Genomic DNA, 25,955 nt, shown 5'->3' with positions numbered 1-25,955 from the left:
TCCCTGGGCTGGGCCAATCCTGAGAGGTGTGGCCGGTCCAGTCCCATCACCTGGGTGCACAGCCCGGAGTCTTCCCAGGAAACAGCTGCCATCTGAGGACGCAAAAGTGGTGGACCCTCATTCTCACGACGTGGGCCAGGATCCACGTTGTGGATCCCAGAGCCGGCTAGTAAATGTGTCTGTCGCTGTCACTGAAGCCAGGGAGACACAATCTTGATGCTGACACTCCTCAACACTTCAGAAATCACCAAAAAACATTGTGAGTTTGATTATTACTTTATTTTACTTTTCTTAAATGTTGCATTAAAGTCATCCAGCATACAGATATTCCTGGGCTCCTTGCACATTTTATTCTATCTGAGGTTAGGTATTTTAGCTAGGAGATGAAGATCATCCCAACAAAAGAGCAACAATTCCGAAAAATGGGTTTCGTGTTTGTGTGATGGGAAATCAACAGCCCATCCACCAGCCAAACGCCTCCCTCGGTCCAGAGCTGCGCAAAGACGGAGTACAAGCGTGGCTCACACGTGGTGCCCGCGCACAGATGGGGCCCCGCCACCAAGCAATGGGGTGAAAGTTCTGAAACGAGCAACTGCTGCATTTGTACAGAGTAAGAATACAGAAGAGCATCATTTTCCTTTTAGCCCTTTAATTAGTGTGTGTGGCCTCCACCCAAGTTACTGCGTACCAAGCGCCTATGAAAAGTAAAAACAAACGGATTCAAAGTCCCTGAAATGCATGCAACTTAAAATTCCCTAAAGCACACCGCCAGCTCCCAGTCCCCGGGTCTGATCTGTGTCCAGTGGAGACTACGGTGCCGCTGCGTTACCAGCTGTGTCTGTCGTGCTGCCGGGGTTTGCCGTCGCTGCTTCTTTGGCTTCCGGCGGCTGCTGGGTTTCAGTTTTGGGATCTTCTCCGTTTCCGGCACTTTTCTTACTCTTGTCTGTGGCCATGGCACCCATCTCCATGATTTCCTGCAGTGGCCGATCGGATTCAAGGGAGCTAGGCTGGAGTTCGTAAACCTGGACTTGACCTGGGACATCTATCGCTTTCTGTTCAAGTTTTTCCAGGATGGTCTGAACCTTCCTGACACCATCTCTCCTGGCCTGACGGACATCAGCTCGTCCTTCAGGGTCTACTGAATCCAGGGCCAGTAGCTCTTTGGTCAAATACTCTTCGATCATTAGGTACTTTTTGTCCGTCTTCTTGCCTTCAAAGTTGTCCACGGCCTGCTCCAGCCCTTGCACGTTCTGCAGGATGGCTTCCACTTTCAGCACGCCTGGATGTTTTGGGGGCGCCTCAGCTTCTCCCGACTTGGGAGGTGCAGCCTCTGCAGGGGCGGGGCTGGGGGCTGCCCTCTCTTCTGCAGCCACATTCTTGGGGGACGAGGGGACAGCAGAAGGGGCGGGGCTGGGAGGATGGGGAACCGGAGCAGCGGGAACCTTTACTTCCACCCTCTCAGAGGCGGGTGGGGGCTTCTGGGAAACAGGTTGGGAATCTGCCTCCTTGCGGATCACCTGAATCGGGACGTGTCCAGGAAGGAGATCTGGTCCAACTGGGCCTGGCTTGCTTTCGGGTTTGTTTTCAGGTTGGGGAACAGGTGAAGATTCTCGATGAGTCATGGGCTGCTGAGAGGAGGCAAGGACACAGAGATATTTTTAATAACTGGCTGAGAGTCACAGGCAGTTGTTTGTAGTGAGTACAGACCATAAAGAAAACTGGGGAATGGCTTTAACGTATAAAAGAGATTTTCAAAGTCGACCAAATACTGTCACAAAATAAAAACATATTGATCCTGTGATGTGACCAAACCATTTGTTTCCACTCATCACCCATCACCTTCGACTGTGTGGGTCTGTCACCATTCACTGAATTTTTCTGTAGATGGTATTCTTAGGGCAACGAAAAGAAAACCAATGTAGTATTCAAAATGAAAATATCAAAAAACTCGCTGACTGCTGAGCTAGTTTAGCCCAAAGCAAAGTCCTGGGTGACTCAGAATCTCGGTGGCAGAGCCATGGAGGAATAATTGGCACATGTGCCCTTCCTTACACTGTGTGGACAGTTCTGTTCAGGGTGTGACAGTCTCATCTCCCGTTTCAGAAGAGTTGTAATCTTTTTTTTTTTAATGTATATTTATTATTTTGAAAGAGAGAGCATGAGCAGGGGAGAAGCAGAGAGAGAGGAAGACATAGAATCTGAAGCAGGTTCCAGGCTCTGGGCTGTCAGCACAGAGCCCAACGCGGGGCTTGAACTCACGGACCGCGAGATCATGACCTGAGCCGAAGTCGGACACTCAACCGACTGAGCCACCCAGGCTTCCCTAATCTTTTTTTTTTTTTTTTTTAAAGCTATGACAGCCTAGCAGTTTCTGCCCAGACTGATCTATTTTTTGAGAATAAGCAAGGTGCCTAAAATAGTTAACTCTGAGGATTTTGCCGCGCACATTTATGCCCAGAGCCAACACCCAGCTGCGCATCTCTGCACGGACTCCTGGCCGCCCATACTTTTTAATGTGACCACAAGTGGTATTTTTGAAAAAGGGCTATGCTTAAAGCAAGTATCTTAGCTTTCCTAGCATCTAGGTGAATACCTCACCCCGCTTCTTTATTATGGGTGTGTCGCTGACACACAGTGTTACACTGTTTCTGGTGGACCGCACAGTGATTCGACACTTCCACACATTACAGGTGCTCACCACAGTAAGCGCACTCCCCAGCTGTCACCACATGTTGCCACAATATTCCCTACGCTGTACTTTTCATCTCTGTAGCTTATCTTATAACTGGAAGTTTATACCTCTTAATGGCCTTCACCTATTTTGCCCATCCCCCCATCCACCTCCCCTCTGACAACCATCAGATTGTGCTCTGCATTTAAGAGCCCGTTTGGCTTTTTGCTTGTGCTTTTATTTTGTTTTTTAGATTCCACACAGTAGTGAAATCGTATGATATTTCCCTTTCTCCATTTGACTTATTTCACTTAGCATAATACCCTCTAAGTTCATCCATGTTGTTACAAATGGCAAGATTCCATCCCTTTTCACGGCTGAGTAATAGTCCAGTGTGTGTGTGTGTGTGTGTGTGTGTGTGTGTGTGTGTGTGTGTGTGTGTATGCATGCCACATTTTCTTCATAATGGATACTTGGGCTGCTTCCATATCTTGGCCATTGTAAATAATGTTTCAACACACATAGAGTTGTATACTGTTTTGAATTAGTCTTTTTGCCAAAACCCTTTAAAAATCTCACGTACCCTAGGGGTGTCTGGGTGGCTCAGTCGGTTAAGTGTCTGACTCTTGATTTCAGCTCAGGTCATGATCTCACGGTTCGTGGGTTTGAACCCCATGTCGGACTCTGCACTGACAGTGCAGAGCCTGCTTGAGATTCTCCCTCTCCCTCTCTCTCTCTCTCTCTCTCTCTCTCTCTCTCTGCCCCATCCCCGACTGGCTCGCTCTCAAAATAAATAAACTTAAAAAAAAAAAAAACTGACACCCTAATTCCATGAACTGGGAAATAAGAGATACTAATACTAAAATACTGAATTCCACTATAATGTTCAGTTAGGTCAAATCTTTGCACATGTTCAAAAAGAAATCTGAACAAGCACTAAAAAGGAGGGCACCATAAACAAGGTTATGGGAAGCAGAAACAGGATTAAATATTATTTCACCGACTATGGGAAATATATGGGAAAGACATGAGGGGAAGCTTTTCTAGCACTGCAGATGGGCACTTCTTTCCTGGGATTCCTGAGCCCAAGGAAGGATCTGGTGGCTACTTAGCCATCTGAAAGCCAGCAACATCCTTTTCCATCAGATTCTTTTGCTAATGCACATGACCTCAAATCTGGCCCCTATCATTCAGGAACCAGCCACACACCCCTCTTTGGGCTTAAAAGGGCTGGGTATGAAAAATGACTCTTATTATTTTTTTAAATTTGAGAGAACGAGAGAGCAGGGGAGGGGTAAAGAGAAGAAGAAACAGAATCCCAAGCAGGCTCCACACTGTCAGCGCAGAGCCCGACACGGGGCTCAAATTCACAAACTGTGAGATCATGACCTGAGCTGAGATCAAGAGTCAGACGCTTACCTGACCGAGCCACCCAGGCGCCCTGAGAAAAATGACTTTAGAAACTCCTAAGAGGGACTGCTCTATGGCTTGTCCTCTTTGAAAATGTCAAGGTCATGAAAGCAAAGGAAGGCCGAAGAACTGTTCCAGATTGAAGCAGACTGAAGAGAAATGATACCTAAATGCAGCGCTCGTGATCCTAGATTAGATCCTGGAGCAGGAGAAACTGCTCTCAAGGAGATTTGAAAGTGGACTGTGTATCAGCTAACAACGTAAGGAGGTTAAGTGTCTCGATTCTGGTAACTGTACTGTGGTTATGAATGAAAAGGTCTTTCTTAGGGCAATATTTGCTGAATTATTCATGGGTAAAGGAGCATGATATCTACAATTAAATCTCCAACAAAGAAACCACGTGGACGATACATACAGAGAGAAGAAATGGCAAAGCAAACACAGCAAGATGTTAACAGTGAATATGGATGAAGGGTAGACTGGGTTTCTTTGTATGATTCTTGTTAACTCCTCTGTAAGGCTGAAATTCTTTCCTATACAAAGAAGCTAAAAAAAGAACCACACGACGGTGCTGTCACCATTTATAGTAAGACACCCCGCATTTGTCTACAAGGGGCTTTCCCTTTAAAAACTGTGGCAGGAAACGAACTCGGCTGCTCAAGGTGGGGTCCCAGGGCTGCTCAAGGCTCTGCTAAGCTCCAAGCTTACTGACACCAGCGACCCCCTCCTCCAGGACGTGCCCACGAGTTGCCCCTGAAGAATGAGCAGGTCTGTGCCTGCAACTTCACCAGACTGGAACGTTTCCCAGCCAGCCAGCCGGCTCATCATCAGCCAGGCAACTCGGTCCTTTGCCATCAGGGAGAGAGGTGGAAGACGTGTCCTTGTCATCAAGCTCCGAGCTGAGCTAAACAGGTAAGATGAGCACTTCCGAAATGCACAGAGTGCTCACGGGCCGAGCTGTAAGGGACTGTGATGAGGTGCCATGAGAAAGAGGAGTAGGCTTCATGGAAGAGGCAACACTGGCTTGTCCCCTGCAGGATGGGGAAAACCTGGATCGCAATGGCATCACAGGGGGCTGGTTCAGCCTGAGCAAAGGCACAGAGGCGACAAGAATGGAAAGAGGGGAGAAGGGGTACCCGTGAGGAGGAGACAAGCCGTCTGGAGCACTGAAGACGAGGCTGCGGCTAGGATGCGGAAGGGTTATGAAGCGCCTTCACAAAGCGTGGTGGGCACTGAAACACTGAGACAGCGTATGTGGGTGACACTCTACTTGCTGTCCAGCCACTTCACGGTGGCTGAAGTTCTGCCCCAAAGGCAGCCGCACTGAAAAACGAGCAAAAGCTACAGACGGTACTGAGAGTTCCCAGCACTTGTCCTGCACTTCTGCTGGTGATCAGCCATTTCCAGGATCTCCCTTTCCCCCAGTAACACGTGTGTGAACTGGTCACGACCAGTGGAGGAACCAGGGCCCCTGCAAAGAGCTCCTCAGCCCCGGGAGAGGGGCTGCCATAGTCAGTCTGCTGACACCAACTCCATACCTGAGGCCTGTCGACCACGGTGTGTACACGGTGAGGCGAAGGGGAGTGCACCGGTGTGCCGCTTCTGGCCGGGGAGCCCTCCCGGCTGGACGCACCCCGGACGGGAGACCGAAACGGGGACGCTGCCGGCATGGGCCGCGGCTCCCAGTCATCCCCCGGGGCCCTGTGGTACGTGGGCTGGTAGGTCTGGTATTCACCCTGCTGAGCTGGGTAGTGGGTCTTCTGGGCTTGGTGGAAGGAAGGCTGGGCTGCCGGCCGGGTGACATTCTGCTCGTGTATCACGGGGATGGGGATGTAGCCCCGGGGGAGCTGGTGGCTGCCCAGGCCGCTCCTGCTGGAGGAGGAGGGCAGGCTGGCCGAGGAGGACGAGGACGAGCAGTCCGAAGCAGCTGGAGACTGAGATCGCTACGAGACACAAAGGGTAGAGGCATGGCTCCATGAGTGACCCTCTACCCAGGTGCTCTAACCTCGTCTCCATCACGTGCCTCCTCAGGGTAACACGTTTAACAGGACCTTCCACCTGTAAACCTTCCATCGCCAAACTGTGGTGCTAGGACTCAGGGCTCTAGAGTCTGGAGTGTTCCAATTCTTACCAGCTCCATCGCCTTCTGAGCCCCGTCTACAGTATGGAGCAGATGCCCCTTCCCTCCCCGAGGTGACTAGAAGATTCGGTAAGACCGTCTGTGGCTATGCTTCGGCACCTGGGCTGCACGCGGTGGTGCTCAGCCTGCTGGTTCTGACTGCTGCCGCACCTGTGGTCACTGCAGGTCACGTCTTTCCTTAACCCTTTCTCTGCTCATCTACAGAGAACGAGCTAAGCACCGGAAGCAGCACATCCCACGTGGCCAGCCCCTGGACCACCTAGAAAGTCAGGTGCGTATTTCCTCAGCTGGCTCCAAAGGGTCCTGTCAGCTCAAGTTTGGTAAGATTTCTCTGATGCGTCACTTTTGATTCTGACAACAAAAATACTACATACATAGGTACTACTCTGAAAAGGGAAAAGAGTAGGACTGAGGGAGGCAATGCCAACTCTGGGCACAGACACGGAGCGGAGGATTTGTGCTCAAAAACAGTGCCAGTGGATACAGCCGGATAATCTGCAGACAGGAAACCCAGAACGGCTTACTTACTGCTCAGGAATCTTACTGGGGTCCACCGGCCCTCAAATCCCTGGCTAAGAACTAGATTAAGAACCCTTTCGAGTTTAGTGCACTGAAGCACTGGCCTCAGGCTTAAAAATAAAACCCTATCATCAAGCAGCTGACTTCCGGACTCTTTATTTTCGGTTTCCTTTGAAACCATGGGACACGGTGAGGGCAGGCATGGCACCTCGTTTTCCCATCAACAGAGCTCCAAGCAGTTAATACTCACCCCTAAGTAGGGAACTGAGTGAAAGAACACATCGCTATCCCTGTGGTGCTGATGCAGACAGCCCAGCAGGAGTAAGAAGCACCGGACTAGGAGCCAGAAGGCCAGGCTTCCGGTCCCAGAAACGCCACACTTGTACCTTTATGCATTTGGACCAAGCTGTTTACCCTTGTGAAGCCCAATTCCTTAACCCCAAAGAGAAGCCGTGACCCCTGCCCACTTGAAACAACACAGCTGTGAAATGCGGGGGGGACACCGTGTGGCCGTAGTGCTGTCTTTGCTGGGTGACCTCTGCCGCTGCAGGCCAGGCCCGGATGCCCTGCACTTTAGCCCCAGGGTCCGGGGCCCGCCCCCAAAACACAACAGCCCGCTCTCCTTACCTCAGGTCTGTGGGAGCCTGGGGGCTGGGCCGCAGCAGCTGCTGCCACCGCCTGTCCACACTGTTTATCTGGCTGGGTGGCTTCCACCACACCCCGCAGAGGTGACTGGGACCTCTGAGGAGCCTCTGTGGCCGCCTCGGTTCGGAATCGCTGTGTGCCGGGCTGGGAACAGACAAAGAAAGGGCGCGGCTGCCGGATGTCCACACCCTCGTGGTGGACAGGAATGGCAATGTAGCCTGGTCGGAGCTGGGGGTACACAGCGTGGCCTTCCCTCGAGGGCAGCAGCTTGGAGCCCTCCTGGGAAGGGCCGTTGGCAGAAGACGGTGTTTCCTAAAACACAAAAAAGGAGGAACAGAGTGGTTAGGAACTGGGAAGAAAGCACCCCGAAGTGGCAAAAGCGTGGTGCTAAGGGTCCCCATCTCCCAGGGTGATTCTGGGCCCCCCAGCAGCAGCCAAGACGGCTGAACACAGACAGCTCGCAGCACCCCGTTTCTATCACACATCCCGTCCCCTACACGGCTGCTTATGGCCAGCAGTTTAAGAATTAGGGGCCTCAAGAGAAAGCAGTTGGGCCAAGGTATCCGTTGAGCACCAAGAGGTCCCAATTTCCCAAACTGGTCAGACAGGTTCCTTTTATGGGTGACAAGCGGCAGCAGTTACGTAGGAGAACCACTGACTGTCCCCCAAATCAGAGACCCAGATCAGAAGGTGCGAGGATGACTCAAGTCCAACTCACTACACCACAGCCGGCTTCTCCGCTTCCTCAAAGGTCCTAGCGTTTCCTAACACGGACTTGTGCTGGACCCAAACACAGGACACAGTCTGAACACCTCTGCAGAGAAGCGGCTGTGGGACGAGGCTGCCTACTCGGGGACGTTTTCAGAACAAGCTGCAAGAAAGGGAGATGATGAGGAGTGCGGGGGCAGCACAGGGGGAGAACGAAAGCCGACGATTAATTATGCTGGTCTGAGGAGGCCAACAAAGCCGGCTCTGCTCCGGCGAGGAGTGGCCAGGGTCCCTCTCATGTTCTCTCATGAAGCTGTCCCTTCAGCGGCCTGGCTATTTTGGGACCCTTTGAGAAGGCCAAGTTCCAGATGTACCACAGAGGAAGATCTGGTTTCAGACAACAAGGCCGGTCAGTCACTCACGGGGCAATGTCCTTTCTCACCAAACACAGGCTGGGCAACCAGAGTCAGGGACCCCCCAGGATTTCCAGTCTGGACCATCTCCTGGAACACGAGAAGGGCCTTTACAGAGAAGGCAGCTACAGAACTGCACCCCTGACGCACCTCTGGGTAGGTTGACTATTAAGGAGGAGAGCTCCCCTTCCTTAAGAAGGCCGAGCTGCAGAGGCAAAGACAGAGGGTCCAGGAGTTTGCAGGGTAGAATTCTCACTGCTGCAAAACCAGTCACAAGGAAGGAAAGCTGAGGGCTGATTTGCATTCTGAGTGATAGACCACTGTGATTTTTGCCTTGTGTTTGTGTTCCTGCACAAGAGTCAGTGGCGGTGGACCCTGAAACTTCACTCTTTCAGGCCCATCAACTGCTTCCTTCCTGCTGAGCCCCTGCCCCGGGGAGGGCCTCCTGCACACAAGAAGAGACAAGGGTGTCGCTGTGTCCTTGGGGACGCCAGCAGACAGGCGCTCTCAGATTAGAATACCCACGTGCTCAGGGTGGCGACATTACTTCAGCCTGTTTAGCTCTCAGGTCACCCAAGAGCAGGGAGTGGGTCCAGGCCTCACATTCAAAACCCGATCCCTGCCTGAGACAAGGCACCAAGAGACGCCGTGGAAACCCAGTGCCACTCAGTGCGGACTCATAACGCGCCATCTAAGCATCTTATCCCCTCGCTGGGACACCCCTCCTTCCAGCCTGAAGCCGGGGCGTGGACAAGTCCTGGGCATTTTCTGTGCTGGCTGCCTGGGGGCCTCACTGTTCCCTCCCAGCCATGCACACAAGCCTCAGCTGCCTGCACAATCCTCGAGCAGGGCAGTTAGGAAGCCCTCATCCACCGACCATCTCCCAGTGACCATCTCCCAGTGACCATCTCGCTACTCGGGCGCTGGGTACTATGGGGGTCACCAAACTGGCAAAGCTCCATTCCTGCCGACTAGGGGCTTTCGAGACAGTTTACGGCACAAACAAACAGGAAGCAAAACTACAGAGAAAGCCTGGGAGGCTCTGGGAAGGGGGTGGGGGAAACGATGGGCTTCTCTAGCTAGGATGGGGCTGTCTTAGCTAGGATGCCAGTTCGGTCTGACCTCTGTTAGTAACAGTTCTGTGATCTGGGGGAATTCTCTTAGCCTGTGAGCTTTGATGCCCGTACCTAGAAAACGGGGCTAGCGACACCCATCTATCTGGCAGGACTGCTGTGAGGTTTTGGGAGGGCACATCCAAGGGGGATGCCCAGAAGGCAGCAACACATGCAAGTTCACTCCCCAAACAGGCACACGGTCATGATGCACAGACCCCAAAGTGTGAAAGGAATCAAAACTGAAGAGCAAAGTTAACTGATAGAAGATTCAGAGTAGGGTGGCTCAGTCGGTTAAGCGGCTGACTTCGGCTCAGGTCATGATCTCGCGGTCCGTGAGTTCGAGCCCCGCGTCGGGCTCTGTGCTGACAGCTCAGAGCCTGGAGCCTGTTTCGGATTCTGTGTCTCCCTTTCTCTCTGACCCTCCCCCGTTCATGCTCTGTCTCTCTCTGTCTCCAAAATAAATAAACGTTAAAAAAAAAAAAATATTTAAAAAAAAGAAGATTCAGAGTAGTGACTGCCCCGTAGGAAACGGGAGTAACTGGGAGGGTCTTGAACCTTTCCATGAGGATGGAAATGTTCTTTTTCTGCATGCTGGTAAACAGGTATATGCCTATGTACAGATCTATCGAAATACACACTTCCCTGAACCTCCCCCTGCCCTACTGCCCATCCCCTGTCACACTCCACCCATACTATCCGGCTTCAACAGGTGAGGGCCGCCAACCCCACTGCCCGCACAGAGCCGGCTGTTAGCTGTGCCTCCAACTCAGCCCCTTCCAGGGCCTGGAAACCTAAGATAGGCCTGGCCGAGGCTTGGCGCCTCCTGGGGGAAGCCCCTGGATCCAGACGGCACCGCAGCCGCCTGCCAAGAGCTGTGCATTTTATGCATCTTGCTGAATATCTTCTGTACAACTAAAAGAGAAAAGGGAAGACAAAGGAAGGAGGGAGGGGAGGAAGAGTATTTCTGCCTGCCCAGAGGAGGTGACAGCAGAGACTACCTCCTGGAGCCAATATTCCTTCCACCTGGGTCTGGGAAGAAGTGCCATGTTTGGTGGGTAAAGGAAAGCTGTGGTCGCTGTAGGCAGGATGCGGCGTTCGAGCAGCAGAGGGGAAGGGGACAGCGCATGAAGGTGAGTGCTGAGCTGAAGAAGGTAAGGCTGGAGGCCCAGAGGCCTGACCATCCCGAGAGCTGCTGACGAGAGATGCCTCGGCAAGACGGGAGGAGCCAGAAGGAAAAACCAGGACGCCTCAGGAGATGAGGGAAGAGTCAGGGACGAGAGCAAGGAAGTGTGGGCAAAGCAGAGCTGAGGGCATGGAAATGAAGGGTGACCCAGAAGGGCGAGCAGGAGAATGCGGGGAAAGGCTGGCAAGACAGTAGGAGCGAGGGGAAAGGGGCCGCTACCAAGACTCCCGTTCCGAGCCTGGGGCTGCCTGGCAGGTGTCGGCGCCTGCTGGCTCGAGCAGGAAGGCCGCGACAGGAAGGGTGGCCTGGGGACCCTGAGGTTCTGCACTCTGGGTTCCGTCTGAGTTGGCCCATCTATGCCATTCGGTAACAAACCACATGTCTCTTCATGAGCCTCGCATCCAAAAGACTGCTCCCCCATGGCACCCGGGTGGCTCAGCCGTTAAGGCTCCAACTCTTGATTCCGGCTCAGGTTATGATCCGTGATCTCACGGTTCGTGGGATCAAGCCCCACATCGGGCTCTCTGCTGTCAGTGCAGAGCCTACTTTGGGTCCTCTCTTCCTCTCTCTCTGCCCCTCCTCTGCTCATTCTCCCTCTCAAAAATAAATAAACATTTTAAAAATAAATAAATAAATAAAGGAATGCTCCCCTTCCACTTTGATTGGGGTTTTGTTTAGGAAAACACTAGGTTTAGGTAAGCAGAAAAACCATACCAGCTTTACAGAATAGAAAACTAAACGCTTCTACATGAATGCATAATTTAAACCAAAAATGAGGCTCCTGCCTAGAGTAAGGTCCACACCAGGAATACTGAGCCCAACCCATCTTCTCACATGTCTACTCTATCATTAGAGTCTTGTCAGTAGCAGATGCTTCAGTTTTTACTAACTAAAAAAGCACCACATAAAAGAATTAAATTGCCCTTCCTGTACTTCGATGGTGCTTTTCATCGAGTGTAATAAAAAAAGATAAAACTTAAAAAATTTTTCAAGTTTACTTATTTTGAGAGAGAAAGAAAGCATGAGGCAGAGAGACAGAGGAAGAGAGAGAATCCCAAGCAAGCTCTGCACTGTCAGCGCGGACCCCGATGCAGGGTTTGAACCCACAAACCGTGAGATCATGACCTGAGCCGAAGTTGGATGCTTAACCTGATGAGCCACTCAGGCGCCTCAAAATATAAAAATTTAAAATGACAAAAGTAAAAGAAACAAATGTGTAACAGTTATGATCCTCCTAGAATATTAGAACATGCCTCCTTAGTCTCCTAAGAAGTCTTTTCACAGTTCAAGCACGTCCAGAAAAAGCCTATTGGTTATGCCAGCATCCTCGACATAGCACTTGCTACTTGCCCCCCTTCTGACCTCAGTGGGGACCAGGGATCGCCCCTGCCTTGGGGTTAGTCTTCTGGGGAGGGAGGGGAGAGCTGTGATCACGTGACCAGGCAGGCCACTACAGGTCCTGCCCTCAAAGGTCCTGTGTGTGTAGCTTCTTAAGGAGTAAGGACCAGTGTAGCTCTGCTCACCATCTATATCTTGGGCAAAGACATCAGGAATCCCTATATACAAGATCCAATTAGGAACCGCACTGCATTCATTTATAAAATGAATTGGTTAATTTTTCTCCCTTGCTTTGCACTGCAGGAAAATCTTGAGGCATATCTCAGGGCACTAAACAACTCCAGGAGATGGCCAGGATAAAAAGCAGGAAAAATTACCCCAGATGAGCCAAAATTTGCCCTATTAAGTACAAGGTATTATTATCAGAGAAGCCTGGGATCAGATTCTGAGCTTGGGTGAGCCCTTGGACTTCCGCAAGTCTTGCTTGCTTAAGAGCACGTCTAAACTTTGCTGGTTTTTAATAACAATGTACGCTAAGGGGGCAGCTAAGAGATGTGGAAAGAGACTGCACTTGGTTCTAATCCTGGATCTGCCCCTAAATATGTTCGTTATGCAAGCAGCCCACATCCCCTCTCTGGACCTTAGTTTTCTCAGCTATTAAAATCGAAGGGGAGACCCAGATGCTCTGTAAAGCAGTGGTTCTCAGACTCTAGGGGGCATCAGGAGCACCCAGAAAATGCACAAAAATGCAGACCCCAAGCCCAACTCCAAGAAGTCTGATTCAGTAGGTATGTGGTGAAGCTAACCAGGACTGCATTGAGAAACACTGATCTAAGTGAAGTTCCTTTCAGCCCTGACATTCTCCATGGCTCTAATTGCAAGGTCCCCTCTACCTCTAAATGTCTACATAAAGCTCAAAAACAACGAGAAGTTGGTGTCACAGAAATCTAAAAATGACCACTCTTAACTGTGTTCACTTAAATCATAACAGGGGCACCTGGGTGGCTCAGTCGGTGAAGCATCTGACTTCAGCTCAGGTCATGATCTCACATGACCTGTGGGTTCGAGCCCTGCATCGGGCTCTGTGCTGACAGCTTAGAGCCTGGAGCCTGCTTCGGATTCTGTGTCTCCCTTTCTCTCTGTCCCTCCCCTGCTCGGACTCTCTCTCTCTCAAGAAATGAATAAACATAAATCATAACAGAAGTCACTGGGATTCAAAGTGCCCTAATGTTTCATGTCCTAAATGAAGAGGAGGCTGCTGACCCTCCAACCCCCAAGAAGGACGTCTTGTGCCTTAAAAGCAGGGCAAGAACAACATTCTTGGGTACCTACGAGGCATATGCCAACCACTGTGCTGGGGCATTGCACTTTCATGGCCTCAGCTGCTTTGGGGACAGCCGGGGAGCAGGGTTTGCCTTGACCCATCCACAGTCAGTTCCCTGTACACTGAGTGGCCTCTGATCCCTGAAAACCCCTAAACTCAACTCCACGGCACAGCCCTCTTCAAAGTGTTAGCGGTACCTACAAGTTACAGCTCCCGTCAGCACGTCTGAATGAAGGGGAAGAGTAACAAAGGCAACTCTTAGGGCTGCCCCACAGCACTTCCGCCTAGACAGGCCTGGAGTCTTAAGTAGGACACAGAGCCATTAACTGGGTTTTTAGGCCAGAAGAGCCTTCACAATGGTCAGGGTTTGAATTTTACTAATGACACTTCAAAACTTCTAAAACAAAGAAAAAAAAAGATGGAGGAAAACAGGAATCCTGACCTCCCCATATATGCAGGACCTGGATCAAAACTGAGTAGCTTGGCTCACTTCCAGCAGCCAGGAAACGGAGAAGAAAAACCTCCTTCTAGAGCACATAGCTGAGCTTCAACATTCTTCCAAAACTTTCTGTTTGGTATTTCAGGTCATAGAAATTATCACTGCCAATTTAAGATATCCCACAACCAACTCAAAATTCCTCCAGTTCCCACTGGATTGTGATAAAGGGTCTCTCCCTCCGCCTAAACCCCGTTGGGGGCACATAATGGATAGCAGGTAAATTGTGAACAGTAAGCAAAATCCACCTCCATAGAAATCCCCGTACAGCACTCCTGGTAAGACAAGAGTCTGTGCTGACCACAAATTCTAGATGCAACTCAGCCACAGGTGACTGCAGGCTTTATCTGATTGCCTGTTATCAAAGCACATATTATTTTATCCCGGGATCGCTGAGCTGGGTGTCCCTATGTGTTCCCACTGGGGAAAACTTTCTATAGGGATGAAACTTAACACCTCTTCTCTTTGTGGCTGTGTCCAAACAAGCAGGAGTGAACCGGCATGAGCCCTGGGCTCCAAGCTGCCACCCTGAACTCTAATCCCACCCTGCTGCTCACCAGCTATGTGCCCTCAGACAGGATTCCTTGCTACCAAGACTCAGTTTCTCAGGCCGTAAAAGTCCCCACATCTCCCAGGGATTTTTGCAAGATAGAAGTAAAATAAGGCACAAGAAAGTCTTTGTAAGCTAAGTGCTCCGAGCCCTACACAATCACGTTCCTTCATTCCACAAATAGTTATTGGTAGATGAGCTTTTCCGAGAAACAGTTGGTTGGGCCCATAGTTTACAAAGCCTAAAACCTCAGTGGTCTCACCAGTTAGTAATAAACCTGCTAAGAGTTAGAAGCTCCTTTATCTGAGCGTCTTAAGAACACTAATTAGCAAGGGTGCCATCTTCTCTGCTGGGAACTGTATCTGTGTTTTCCAACCTGGAAGCAATCACAGCCCAACACTCTAGGGGCCTGAGCCCTAACCACCACCCCCCTGTGCCCCCCCCACCCCCAAAAAGCCCTAGTCAAGTGACTCTGAGGGGGCCTGCCCTGAGGACAAATCCACACCCAACTTACACTGATTGGGGCTCCTTGCACTCCCGCCCAAGACCTAGTGAGAAAAACCAGGCCAGGCTGGGACAGGAGGACCTGGCCGGGAGCAGAATTCATCTGCTGGTATCACACCAACAGTCTCAGTGTGTCCCCCACCAGGGCGGGGGCCAGGCACCATGGGCCACAGCTGGCCAGTTTGGCGTCAGCCTCCAGCCTTCCCGTTTCCCCCACCCCCTGGAGCCCTCCTCAAGGATTCCACGTAGCAGATGTGGCCCAAGGTCACAGGGGCAGTTACCAAGCCAGGAACCCCAGTCACCGAATGCCCAGCTCCTGAAGTTCACAGCTTCAGGGAATGAAAAGCACTAACTAGTTCCTCTTCCAAAACAAAGGGGGTAGGAACACCTGCTCTAATCAATCTGCAATCACGAATCACAGATGGAAAAGTACCTGAAATTTCCACAACAGGAAGCAAACTGTCCGAATTAGATAAAGAGACTCCCTCGTGGTCCATTTCCATGAGTTTCTCGAGGACTTGTCTCATGCTGTGGTGGAACACGGATCGATCACTTGGCTCTACGGTCTGCTAGACACCAACTATGCAAGTGTTCGTTGGTATCAGGGTGCAGGGCTTCACTAGACCTGCATGTTGTACAAAACACAGTCCCCTACCCCAGCCTCCAATTCACCAAAGCAGCTAGGGCAAGGGCCCCTTTAACCAAGGGTAGCTGGTTCAATGATTCCTTGAGGGGAATTCCTGGGGACTCTCCTCCCCGCCCTGAACAGCTGCTCAAAGCATTCCTCCAACAGTCACACTCCCCCCCAAGAGGGTGGTGGCAATTAGAAAACTGCCCTCTCTCCTTCCACCTGCAGTGCCATTTCCACCCCGTAGAGCTGGGGCCAGAACAGCTGTGCAAATGGAAATGGCCAGATCCTCTTTAATGTGGCTCAGTTTCCCCACAACACTTGACCGGGCACCTAGTTCCTGCCTGGCAACTGTCTTGGGGCCTGTGCAGAGATGCAGAGGGAGACACTCCCCTTAAGGAGTCGAGACTCAGAGTTAAGACGCCACCCCATGCAGCAGAGTGCAGGAAACACAATTCCTCCTGGCCTGTCTCGGCTGAGGAATCAGGGATGAATCAGGGGTGAAGCTGGTTGGGGCTGTGGTTTGTAGGTTTGGGTGAGGCCCCAGAAGGCCCTGCGGCCTTCATTTGACTCCCCTGACGTGTACCTGAGTTATGAGGGGCATGGGAACCCTGGGGAGGGTACTGAGGGCATCCAGACACTGGTCGAAAGAGAGTCGGCTGAGGTGGTACAAGGGGGATAAGAGGCCTTTGCTTCTGAGAAACAAGACTGGAGCCCCACCTGGGAGCCAACAGACCCATGTCTGGCCACATCTGTCTGCCATGTGGTGAGTCCTCTCCCACTTCTTAGTGGAGGCTGTGACTATTTCCGCGGGTTATACACACGTGTCCAGTCAGGCCCTGACTCCTCACTCTCCATGCACTATCCCCCTAATCGTCACAATCCTGCTGGACAGGGAATGTTGTGTTCCCAGTTTACAGAAGGGCAGACTGAGGCTCGGAGAGAGTGGGTGATCTATCTGAGATCACTAGAACCCAGGTGTGTCTGACATCAAGGCCAGAGATGTATTAACCCTTTCACTATTCCTGCCACACCGTGCACTCTGATAATAACTGTGGCTGTCTTCAAACCCTTCATCTTCCCAGGGTAAAACGCAGTAGGGGAGAAAGCATTTCGTTTTGCCCAGTCGAGCCGGGCTGGGGCTCAAGACCTGGAACATTCAGTTCAAGTGTGCTCTGGGCCAGGGAGCCAGTGCTTGGTGCTGAGTCACTGCCTGGCCGAGGCACGGCAGGCGAGAGGGAGGGCGCCCCGCTCAGTTCTGAGTCACCACGGCCGGCCCTGCGCATCCAGCACGGGGCCTCGGAGGGAGAAAACCCAGCTCCATCTGGGCAGGAGAGCTGGTCCCACTCTGACACTCAGGGTCCGTGGGACTAATCAAAAAGTGATGCAGCTGCCTTGTCTTCTGCACACACATATTCTTCCCTAGCCTCCCAATGTTTGGATTAAAAAAAAAAAAAAAGGTTTTTTTAAAATGTTCATTATTTTGAGAGAGAAAGAGAGCGAGAATGTGTGCGGGAGGGGCTGAGTAAGGAGACAGAGAATCCGAAGCAGACTGTACACTGTCAGCACAGAGCCCGACATGGGGCTCAAACCCACCAACCGTGAGATCATGACCTGAGCCAAAGTCAGACGCTCAACTGACTGAGACACCCAGGCACCCCCGGAGTTTTTAAATTATTTTTTCACCCATTCAGTGTCCAAGAAGAATCTTTAAGATAACTGACAAAAAATCGGAGCACCTGGGCGGCTCAGTTGGTTAAGTGTGCAACTTCAGCTCAGATATCATGGTCTTGACATTTGTGAGTTCAAGCCCCGAGTCGGGCTCTGTGCTGATGGCTCAGAGCCTGGAGCCTGCTTCAAATTCTGTGTCTCCCTCTCTCTCTCTGCCCCTCCCCTGCTCGCACGCTGTCTCTCTCTCAAAAATAAATATTTAACAATAAAATAAAAAATTAAATTAAATTAAATAACCAAAAGTCTACAATTCTACCCTAAGGAACACTGAGGAAGTTATTTCAAGATAGGAAACGGTTGTTCTCCAACAGGATGCGAGGGAATTTTCAGTGGCAAGTCTCACCTTAGTCACTGGGGACACAGCTCTGTGCTAGGAGTTCTTGGGCAGCCACACTGTTTACAGGCTCTTGACGTAGGCAGTGAGCAATCTGAAATTCTGGGCTTTTCTGAATTGACAGTGAATAAGAAGCTTCACTGTGCAGTATCTGGTCTTACTGCCAGCCACAAGGAGAAAAAAAAAGAGAGAGAGAGAGATTCCTTTGACAGTGCTGAGGCTGCTCTCTGTGCAGCTGGGCATCAGCAGTGTCTGGCTGCTGTGAGCTCCCAGCCTCTCCAGCAGGTCTGTTCCAAGATGCTGTGTTGCTGGTAGGGACAAAAAAGAGCTTCTCCAGACTCATAAGGATGAAGTCAGGGAATCAATACTTAAGTCCTTTGTGGAGAAAAGCCCATTTAGAAATACAGTAAAAAGGAACTGGCTCCTGGGGGACATTTGGGAGCCCAGGACAACACTGCAGTACTTTGGAACGAACAGATAGAGCTTTCGGCAACTTACATTCACTCTGGGCTTAAGACTGTACTTCAGTAAGGGTGGCTTTTCTTTTACCAGCCTGTCCACTCCGGAACCCAGCCCGTGTTTTACCCTTCCCCGCACAGAATCACTTACTGAGACTGTAGATCCTGCCAGGCACTGAGAAACAGAAAGATGACAGACACAGCCTGCCCCTGGAACTCTCGGCCCACAGGGACATGACCCTAAGGCAAAGCAGAAAAGTGCCGCCTTTTGGAAGAAAGATTTGAATCAAAGTGACGTGGAGTCCAGGGCAGGGAGAGCCTGCTTCCAACTGGAGACATCTACACGTAAGAAACACTGCCCAGAGACAGCTACGGAAAGAGACAGAACTGTCCTCCATATGGCATTGAACACTGTGACTTTCAGAGAGCAGGCACTCTGTCAATTTCGGACGGAACAAATGAATGAAGAACTTGGGCCCATCTCCTAAGTCAGATCCAGACTCAAGACACAAGTGGTTTCTAATCAACGGGGGCTGTGCCTGGTGAGCTCTGAGTATAAAGGAGTTCTGAGAAGCAGCCAGGCTCAGAGGGGGCAAGGTGAGGGTAAACCTCTGGCCACAACAGTCTTTCCGCTTTATCACAGCTGACAGGCCTCAGAAGCACCTAGTAGTTTCTATCTTAGAGACCTGTTTTGAGGATTTAAAGAAATAAGGTTTGTAATGCCCCTAACCAGTGTTTGACATGTTAATATAAACGCGTGTGTGCATATACACATACTTACACAAACATGTTGGCAGACGAAAAAATATTAGATTCATTCTATCCTAAAGAAATTCTCCCTAATGAAGCTGTCACAAGCTGCCTGGCTTCTAAGGCCCCCAAAGAAATCTACACAGAAATAAGTGATGACTTAGTAACATCACATATCTCACGCAGTCACACAATGCCAAGCAAGCAGTGGGAATCAATGTCCATATTTGCAAAGGATGGGATTTAGTGCTTAGCTTCAAAAGTCAAGCCGTGAGTCTGAGATCAGAGGCACAAGAGGAGACCCAGTGAAGACTTGATGAGCCAGAAAGGGGGAGCAGGGAGGGGCTCAAGAATTCCATAATCAGGTCGCTAGAGGTTTCTTCAGTGTTCATCAGCATTAATGGGTCCTCAGAGGTTCCTAATAAGCAAGGCCTTTGTCTTTTGCTCCCAGTTTTCCTACGTAAGGTGTCTTAAATATTTAAGAGCAGCATTAAGACAGCAAAAATGCAAAGGAGGAAGAGTAGGTTTGGGTTATGCATGGTTTCCTACCTTTGATGATAAGCATCAGACCGTTTATAGATGCCAATAGGAAGTAATAGATATGTAGAGTGCCTTATATAAGGCAACTGTGTGTCATTCCAGAAATGGGAACAGGAGGACAGTGCTAATCAAGTCTCACCGGTGGTATGGAGCTTTCTGACTCACAACCGGCCCCAACAGCATCAAAGAGCTAAGCCTTCCTCGGCCCTGGCTAATGTCAAATGCCGCCACAGTTCCTGTGTACCGGCTTTCCCCTCGTAAAGGGCAAAGCTACGCTGCAAAACGGGGGACGAATTATGTTCAGTTCTTGCCAAACACAGCCTGTTCTCTGGAGGGTAAAATGGAGGTCCTGGATGAGCTGGGCATTAAGGCATGTGGCCCACGTCCTTCATCCTCCCCCCCAACAAATCCCTGCTCATCAGTCGCAAAGGAATTTGCTCCTCCATCACTGCAACTTGCTGGAAATACAAAGGGGAGAAGGACCACTCATTTCCTGATTGTGCTCTGATTCTGCTAAGAGGCCCACGAGCTTCTAATCGATCTGCAAAGAGCAAAATGATCTCATCTGTAAGAAAATTCAGGAGGCTCTGCTAAACATGAAGCAGAATAAGTGGGTCTCTCCACTTCAGTCGTAACTACAAACATTTCCAATTTCCTCTGAGAGGATGTTTCTACATCTCTCTTCCAGGGCCTGAATGTAATCTGTCAGATTATTCTGGTGAGCTTCTGCTGGGAGGGCCAAACAGGAAGGAAATGCTCTGGCTCACATCTTTCTGGGGTACAGGAGGGTCTTGGGACTGCCCTGGATCTGACTCAGGGCACTGCCATCCCCATGTTCATACTCATGCAAGTCGGCACCAGGGAATTTCACCAAGAAGCAAAATGGGGCCTCAGGCAAAGGCTATGCAAGTTAGATGTTAGACAGGCACAGCTTGAGGGATTCCAGGGCTCATATGCAGGAAAGGGTACAGTAAATCACAGCTCCCCTCCCCCTACAAAATGGGATCACCATCCACCAGGGGCTCCCAAATGCCAGTGTGGCAAAATCAAAAGGGTCAGGGAAACCTTTCAGACATACAGATTTCTGGGCAATGTGGACTAAACATGGGGGGCGGGGGCAGGGGACAGATAGAGGGATGAGGCCGCTGGTAATCTGTGCTCTTAAAAGGCTTCCCAGGAGACTGCCGGCCTCGGGATTCTGTGCCGGTGACCTCTAAGGTCTACAGAGCTAGAAAGCCCTGCTCACTGAGGGAGAAGGGTCTCCCCCCTTGTCCCAGGAAGGTTTGTGACAGAGTAGCACAGCACAGTACTCCAAAGCATCTGGTCTCTGTTTAATCAGGGGAGAGCAGGCAAGGGGCGGCTGTGCACCCTCAGACTCCAGAGTGAGCACCAACCTCTCTGCCAGGGAAGGGGCCTGGACCAGAATGAACTTGCCAGAAGATTAGTGGCAAGCCCGTGAGTGCAGAAAATTGACATCCAGGAAGACTGCAGGTGGGGAGGTCCGGGTGCATAGAGTGGAGTCAGGTAAAGCCCAATGTCTTAGCCTGTAGCTGCCCTGCCTCTTCGATGAAGGGCAAGACGCTTGCTCTCACTTGCCTCCTCTGTAAAACTAGGGACAGTCACTCTCACTACTTCAGAGCAATGTGGGAGGATCAACTCTAAAATGACAGAGTACAAGACTCAATGAAACAGAGTTGTAGTCACTTCCTTTCCATGAAAGCCACTCCTCTCCCAGCAAGGTTAGACCATAAACACCCAGAAGCTGCCGTCCCCAAAAGAGGGCTTCCTCTTTATCGACTGATGGCATCTCCTCCTGAAAATAAGGATGCTTGAAAGGTCCTCTTAGCTCATCTCCCCCCAAAACGCCCTTTGTTGTACACCAGGACCCTTTTTACTACGAAGTAAGAAGCCAATTTCTAATATGAAACAGTACTGAAGATTTTCCGTTGTATTTAGTCTGGAGAAAAAGTGTCATTCGTGTAAGAGAATCTGAATTAATCACCCAGATGTTCTGTGTATTATCAAAGCACAGGTATGAGAACAATGAAGGTCAAGGAGCTAAGAAACTGAATGTCAGTTTTCTCAAGTTTTGTGCCATGCGGACAAATCTCGAGTAGTTAATTTGGTAAAGAGAACTCATTTCTTGAGTTATCATATCCAGTCATCACCATCCAAGTAATCACAGCACAGAGGTCAGCCACCCAGTACGTGGTGGCCTAGAGGACACAAAGACAATGAAGTAGTCCAGCCTGCACGCTTCAGTTTCATAAAAATTCAAGACACTTCTACCTTCTTCTGAACAGATAGCCTGCCTCTTATCAGGACTTTCTGGTGTAGTTCTCTTTGCTATTGGTACTGAGTGACCTTTGGAGACACACTTTAATTGTCTGGGTTTCTTTGTCAGTAAAACAAAGAGATTGAGCTAAGAGATCTTCATGGGCCTTTCGACTTTAAAATTCTGACTTAATTTTCAAATCCCCTTTTCCAGGGTCAGACTTCTGATTTAGTAGCCGTATTTGTTAAGAATGATAGGGGTGCCTGGGTGGCTCAGTCGGTTAAGCGTCTGACTCTTGGTTTCGGCTCAGGTCATGATCTCGTGGTTTCATGGGTTCACTTGGGATTCTCTGTCTTCCTCTCTCTCTGAGAGTCTCAGAGACTCTGTTTCTGTCTCTCTTATTTATTTATAAATAAGTAAACTTAAGAAAAAAAAAAAGAATTCTAGTAATTCCGGGGTGCCTAGCAGGTTCAGTCGGTAGAGCATGTGACTCTTGATCTCAAGGTTGTGTGTTTGAACCCTATGTTGGGTATAGGTTACTTAAAAATAAAATCTTTAAAAAAAAAGAAAGAAAGAAAGTTACTTAACCTGTTTTTTCCCCTTTAAAAAGAGTTTATGAAACCACAGCCTAACCAACTCACCGGATGGGTACACAAAGATCTCAACTTGCTGGGTGAGTCTCATGCTAAAAACAAAGTGTTGGCATTCTGGGTTTACACTGCACTTAACAGTGGCTATGTTCAAACTTGACCTTCACTTACAACAAAGGGTATGGCAGATTCTGACAGTCCCCGTCTCTATAGGAAGGAGGCCTCAAACTGATAGTTTTACACCACACCAAAGATCGACATCCATGTAGACTGCAGTAACAGGGCTGGTTTGAAATGTGCTTTAGTTTCACCCAATAATGGGCTGAGCAGGCATACAAAAAAGTATATATGATTATACCCATCCCAGCTAATTACATACTCTTGTACTAATTTTCCAGATATAAATATACAATTCAACTCTTATAAATGGAAGTTGCTGAATGTCCCTACGTCTCACTGTTGGGCACCAGATTTTTATCAATGTTTGTCATTTAGAAATGAAAGTGGATGATACAAATATTTCTTCTAAAATAATTATAAAGCATTTTTAATTTTGTGAATTTTTAAATCTTCAAAACAACTGACCAGCTCTTTATGGCTTTTTAAAATTTTGCCCAGACAGTATATCATTACCCTTTCTTTAAGTGTATTTCTTTTTGCCAAGACTTTTATTTTGAAAAAGCACAAATCTGTGGAAAATTGGAAGAGTAACACACTTAGTTGTAATTTTTTAAGTTAACAGATTGATCCCAACTTTCTATTTCCAAATTTTCATGCTCCTAAGGACTAAAGAGTTTATATTTCTGCATATATGTAAATAAGGCATGCTGCATTCACGAAAGTATTTCTGTATTTGTTGTGTATCTACTGGAAACAAATCCTAAGTATTTTAATACCATAACAAGGAAGGGAATGTATGCCATTAAAAAAAAACAAAAACAAAAACCATTCTCTTTCACGCCAGCATGAGGCAATGTCCTAAGGCAATGGTCAACCATGGGACAGTCTCACATCTTTAGTTCAGAAATTGCCTGGCAGAAGAACGCCTTGTTTTTCAACAAATCATACTAAAATATATTATTGAAAATCGTTTCAAAGAAGAAAACAATTTTAATTTCAGATATAAAAACGGGGGAGTATATTTACATCAGTTCCCTGAGTCACTCTGTGCCTGAGCCAGTTAAGATGCCCCTCGAGCAAGTTGAGGAATTTTAGGAGACAAAACACCTGCGAGACCACCCCCAAGCTGGCGAGTGGGCCCCCTCGCCGGCGTCCGCCGCAGCGCGGACCGCAGGGAAACCGGGACCTCCGCCCCAGCGGGCGGCGGCAGAGGCGGCGGCGGGGCCTGGCCCGGGCCTCCAGAGGTGACCAGGCCGGCCGCCCCTCCGGAGCCCGGGCCCGCTCCAGCCACCCGGTCCTCGGTCCCTCGGATCCGGCCGGTGGACGGCACCTGGCGCCACTGCGCGGGTCGCACTTCCCGGGAACCAAACGCGGCGGAGGGGGGAAACATTTCCTCCCCTCCGGGGCCTCCCTCTCGCCCCGACGCCGGCCAAGGGCGGGCCGGAGCGGGGGCTCGTCGGGGCACAGCAGGCCGAGCCCGGGCGCGGGCGTCCACCCGCAGGTGCGCTCCGGGACCCCGCAACCCGGCCGGGTGCAGCGGTCCCCGCCGCTCGCCGTCGAGGGGGGGGCGCCGGCCGGGGCGCCGAGCGGGCCGGCTCACCTTGGGGCCCTCGGGGGGCACGCGCGGGTCGTTCCACGTCGTGGTGCGGCTGTTGTGGTCCACGAAGAAGGGCCAGCCGGTCTGTGGGTCGATCTTGATTTCCCAGCCGGGGGGCAGGGGGTCGCGGTCGCCGGCGCCGCTGCCGGACGCCATCTGCACCATGGGCGAGTGGGTGGCAGCGCTCATGTTGGGTTGGGGTCGGCCCGAAGGGGCGGCCGCCGGGGTGCCGGGTCGCGGGGGGTGCCTGGTCGTGGGGTGCCGAGCCTCCAGGCGCGGAGTCGCTCGCTGACTGCGGCCGGCTCGAGAGCGGTGCGCGCCGCCGACGTGTCCGGGAAGCCGGCGCCGGGCACCTTTATGAATTAAAGGAGGGGGTGACGTGGCCCGAGAGGGGTGGAAGTGTCTGGAAATAGCCTCCTCGCTGCCAACGGGGAAGGAGATAAAGGGAGGTAGCAACTGGCCGGCTAGAAACTTCTGGTCCCATCCAGAGAAGTTGGCGGCGAGCGGGTTGGATGCGGAGCTCCGCCCTGAGTCATCGGCTATAATCGGGGCGGGGCGGGGCGTGGGCGGGGCCTCTGCCGGCCGCCCCTCCCCCACTCCTTCCTCCTCCTCCCCTTCCTCTCCCTCCGCCGTCCCCTCCTCCTCCTCCTCCACCCTGGCCCTGCCGCCCGCGCGGGTGTCCCCGGGCAGAGACTGGCCGGCGGGGCAGGCAGCCTCAGGGGCGTCGTCGGTGTGCGCTGGGCTGGTTTCGGTTTTCAGACTCTCTCTCTCAGCCTGGAGCCGAGTGGGTGTTCCCTGGACTGGGACTCGCCTTGCTGGGTGCCTGCTGCCGCTCCTTCCTATAAAAACAAAGTCATCGTGAGCCTTTAAAGTTGTTTTAAACCAGAGTCTCGCCCACCCCCTGCTTTGCTCCCTTATATGCTGATACTCGGGGACACTGGCGTCTCTCAATTACGTTTTAATCACTTTTTTTCCAAGGGCTTAAGGAGCTCTGGAATGTAGATCTGACACCATAACAAAGCCTGGGAGAAAATAGAAGTACAAACAGAAACTCACCTGGCTTCTTTTGAAGCCTAAAGAAAGATTGCATCAACTGTGGTTTTATGCTCCCAAACCTTGCATCTCAAATGTACAAACTATCATTGCAATGAACAACGTTAAAGAAAAATCACATTGTTTTGGGCGTGGATCTTTTTTATGGTAGAGTTTGGTTCTTGCTATCTTCAATCTTCACCTTTCATTTGGGAGGTAGGGACCAAATCCAATCATGAAAAATTGTTTGGTTGCTTCAGTGCTGGCGGCTTTTGTGAACTAAACCAAGCAATTCCCTGGGAGGGAATGTGCTCCCAGAGGGAGAATTTGGGGAAGGTTCCGTTTCAGATCCTTTTTTTTTTTTTTTAATTTTTTAAATGTTTATTTAGTTTTGAGAGAGAGAGAGAGACAGGGCACTCACGCAAGCGGGGGAGGGGCAGAGAGAGAGAGGTAGACACAGAGTTCAAAGCAGACTTCAGGCTCTGAGCTAGCTGTCAGCACAGAGCTGGTCCCAGGGCTCGAACCCACAAACCGTGGCACTATGACCTGAGTGGAAGTCTGACACTCAACCAACTGAGCCACCTAGGCGACCCCGTTTCAGATTCTTAGGCAGACTCATCCCCCTCCCCAGAAATATTTGGAGAAGTTGCTCTCATTAAAAAGAAAACCACAGGCGCAAAATGACATTGTTTGGGCCAAGTCACCAAACCAGGGCTTAATACCTAACCTAATTTCAGTTTCAACGTTCCCCCAGAAATATAAGCCTAAACCTGTCAATCAGGAATTTTCTGATAAGCACAATGAAGCAATCTGTCACTTGGGGCTTCTCTGTCCCTCAAAGATGAAGTCATCTGAATCATAAGACCCCCCCCCCCCCCCCCGCC

The 25,955-nt window shown here is 50.6% G+C and overlaps 1 protein-coding gene across 2 annotated transcripts; it reads right to left on the bottom strand.

Moving 5' to 3' along the window:
- Positions 1–257: 257 nt before the first annotated feature.
- On the bottom strand, positions 258–24,582 carry BAG3 (BAG cochaperone 3). Of its 2 annotated transcripts, none has more exons than XM_042908475.1 (4): positions 24,043–24,582; positions 7,368–7,697; positions 5,620–6,024; positions 258–1,625 (listed from the first exon to the last, which is right to left on the bottom strand). In XM_042908475.1, exons 1-4 carry the CDS (start codon positions 24,226–24,228, stop codon positions 810–812), a joined length of 1,737 nt encoding a protein of 578 aa, XP_042764409.1. In that variant the 5' UTR covers positions 24,229–24,582; the 3' UTR covers positions 258–809. The 2 variants fall into 2 exon arrangements, with proteins under 2 accessions (XP_042764409.1, XP_042764408.1); XM_042908474.1 differs by having other exon boundaries at positions 258–1,628; positions 24,043–24,581.
- Positions 24,583–25,955: the final 1,373 nt, after the last annotated feature.

The sequence above is a fragment of the Panthera leo genome, chromosome D2, assembly GCF_018350215.1.
Source record: "Panthera leo isolate Ple1 chromosome D2, P.leo_Ple1_pat1.1, whole genome shotgun sequence".
NCBI classification, from domain to species: Eukaryota; Metazoa; Chordata; class Mammalia; order Carnivora; family Felidae; genus Panthera; species Panthera leo.
This window is presented reverse-complemented; position numbering and strand designations above follow the sequence as displayed.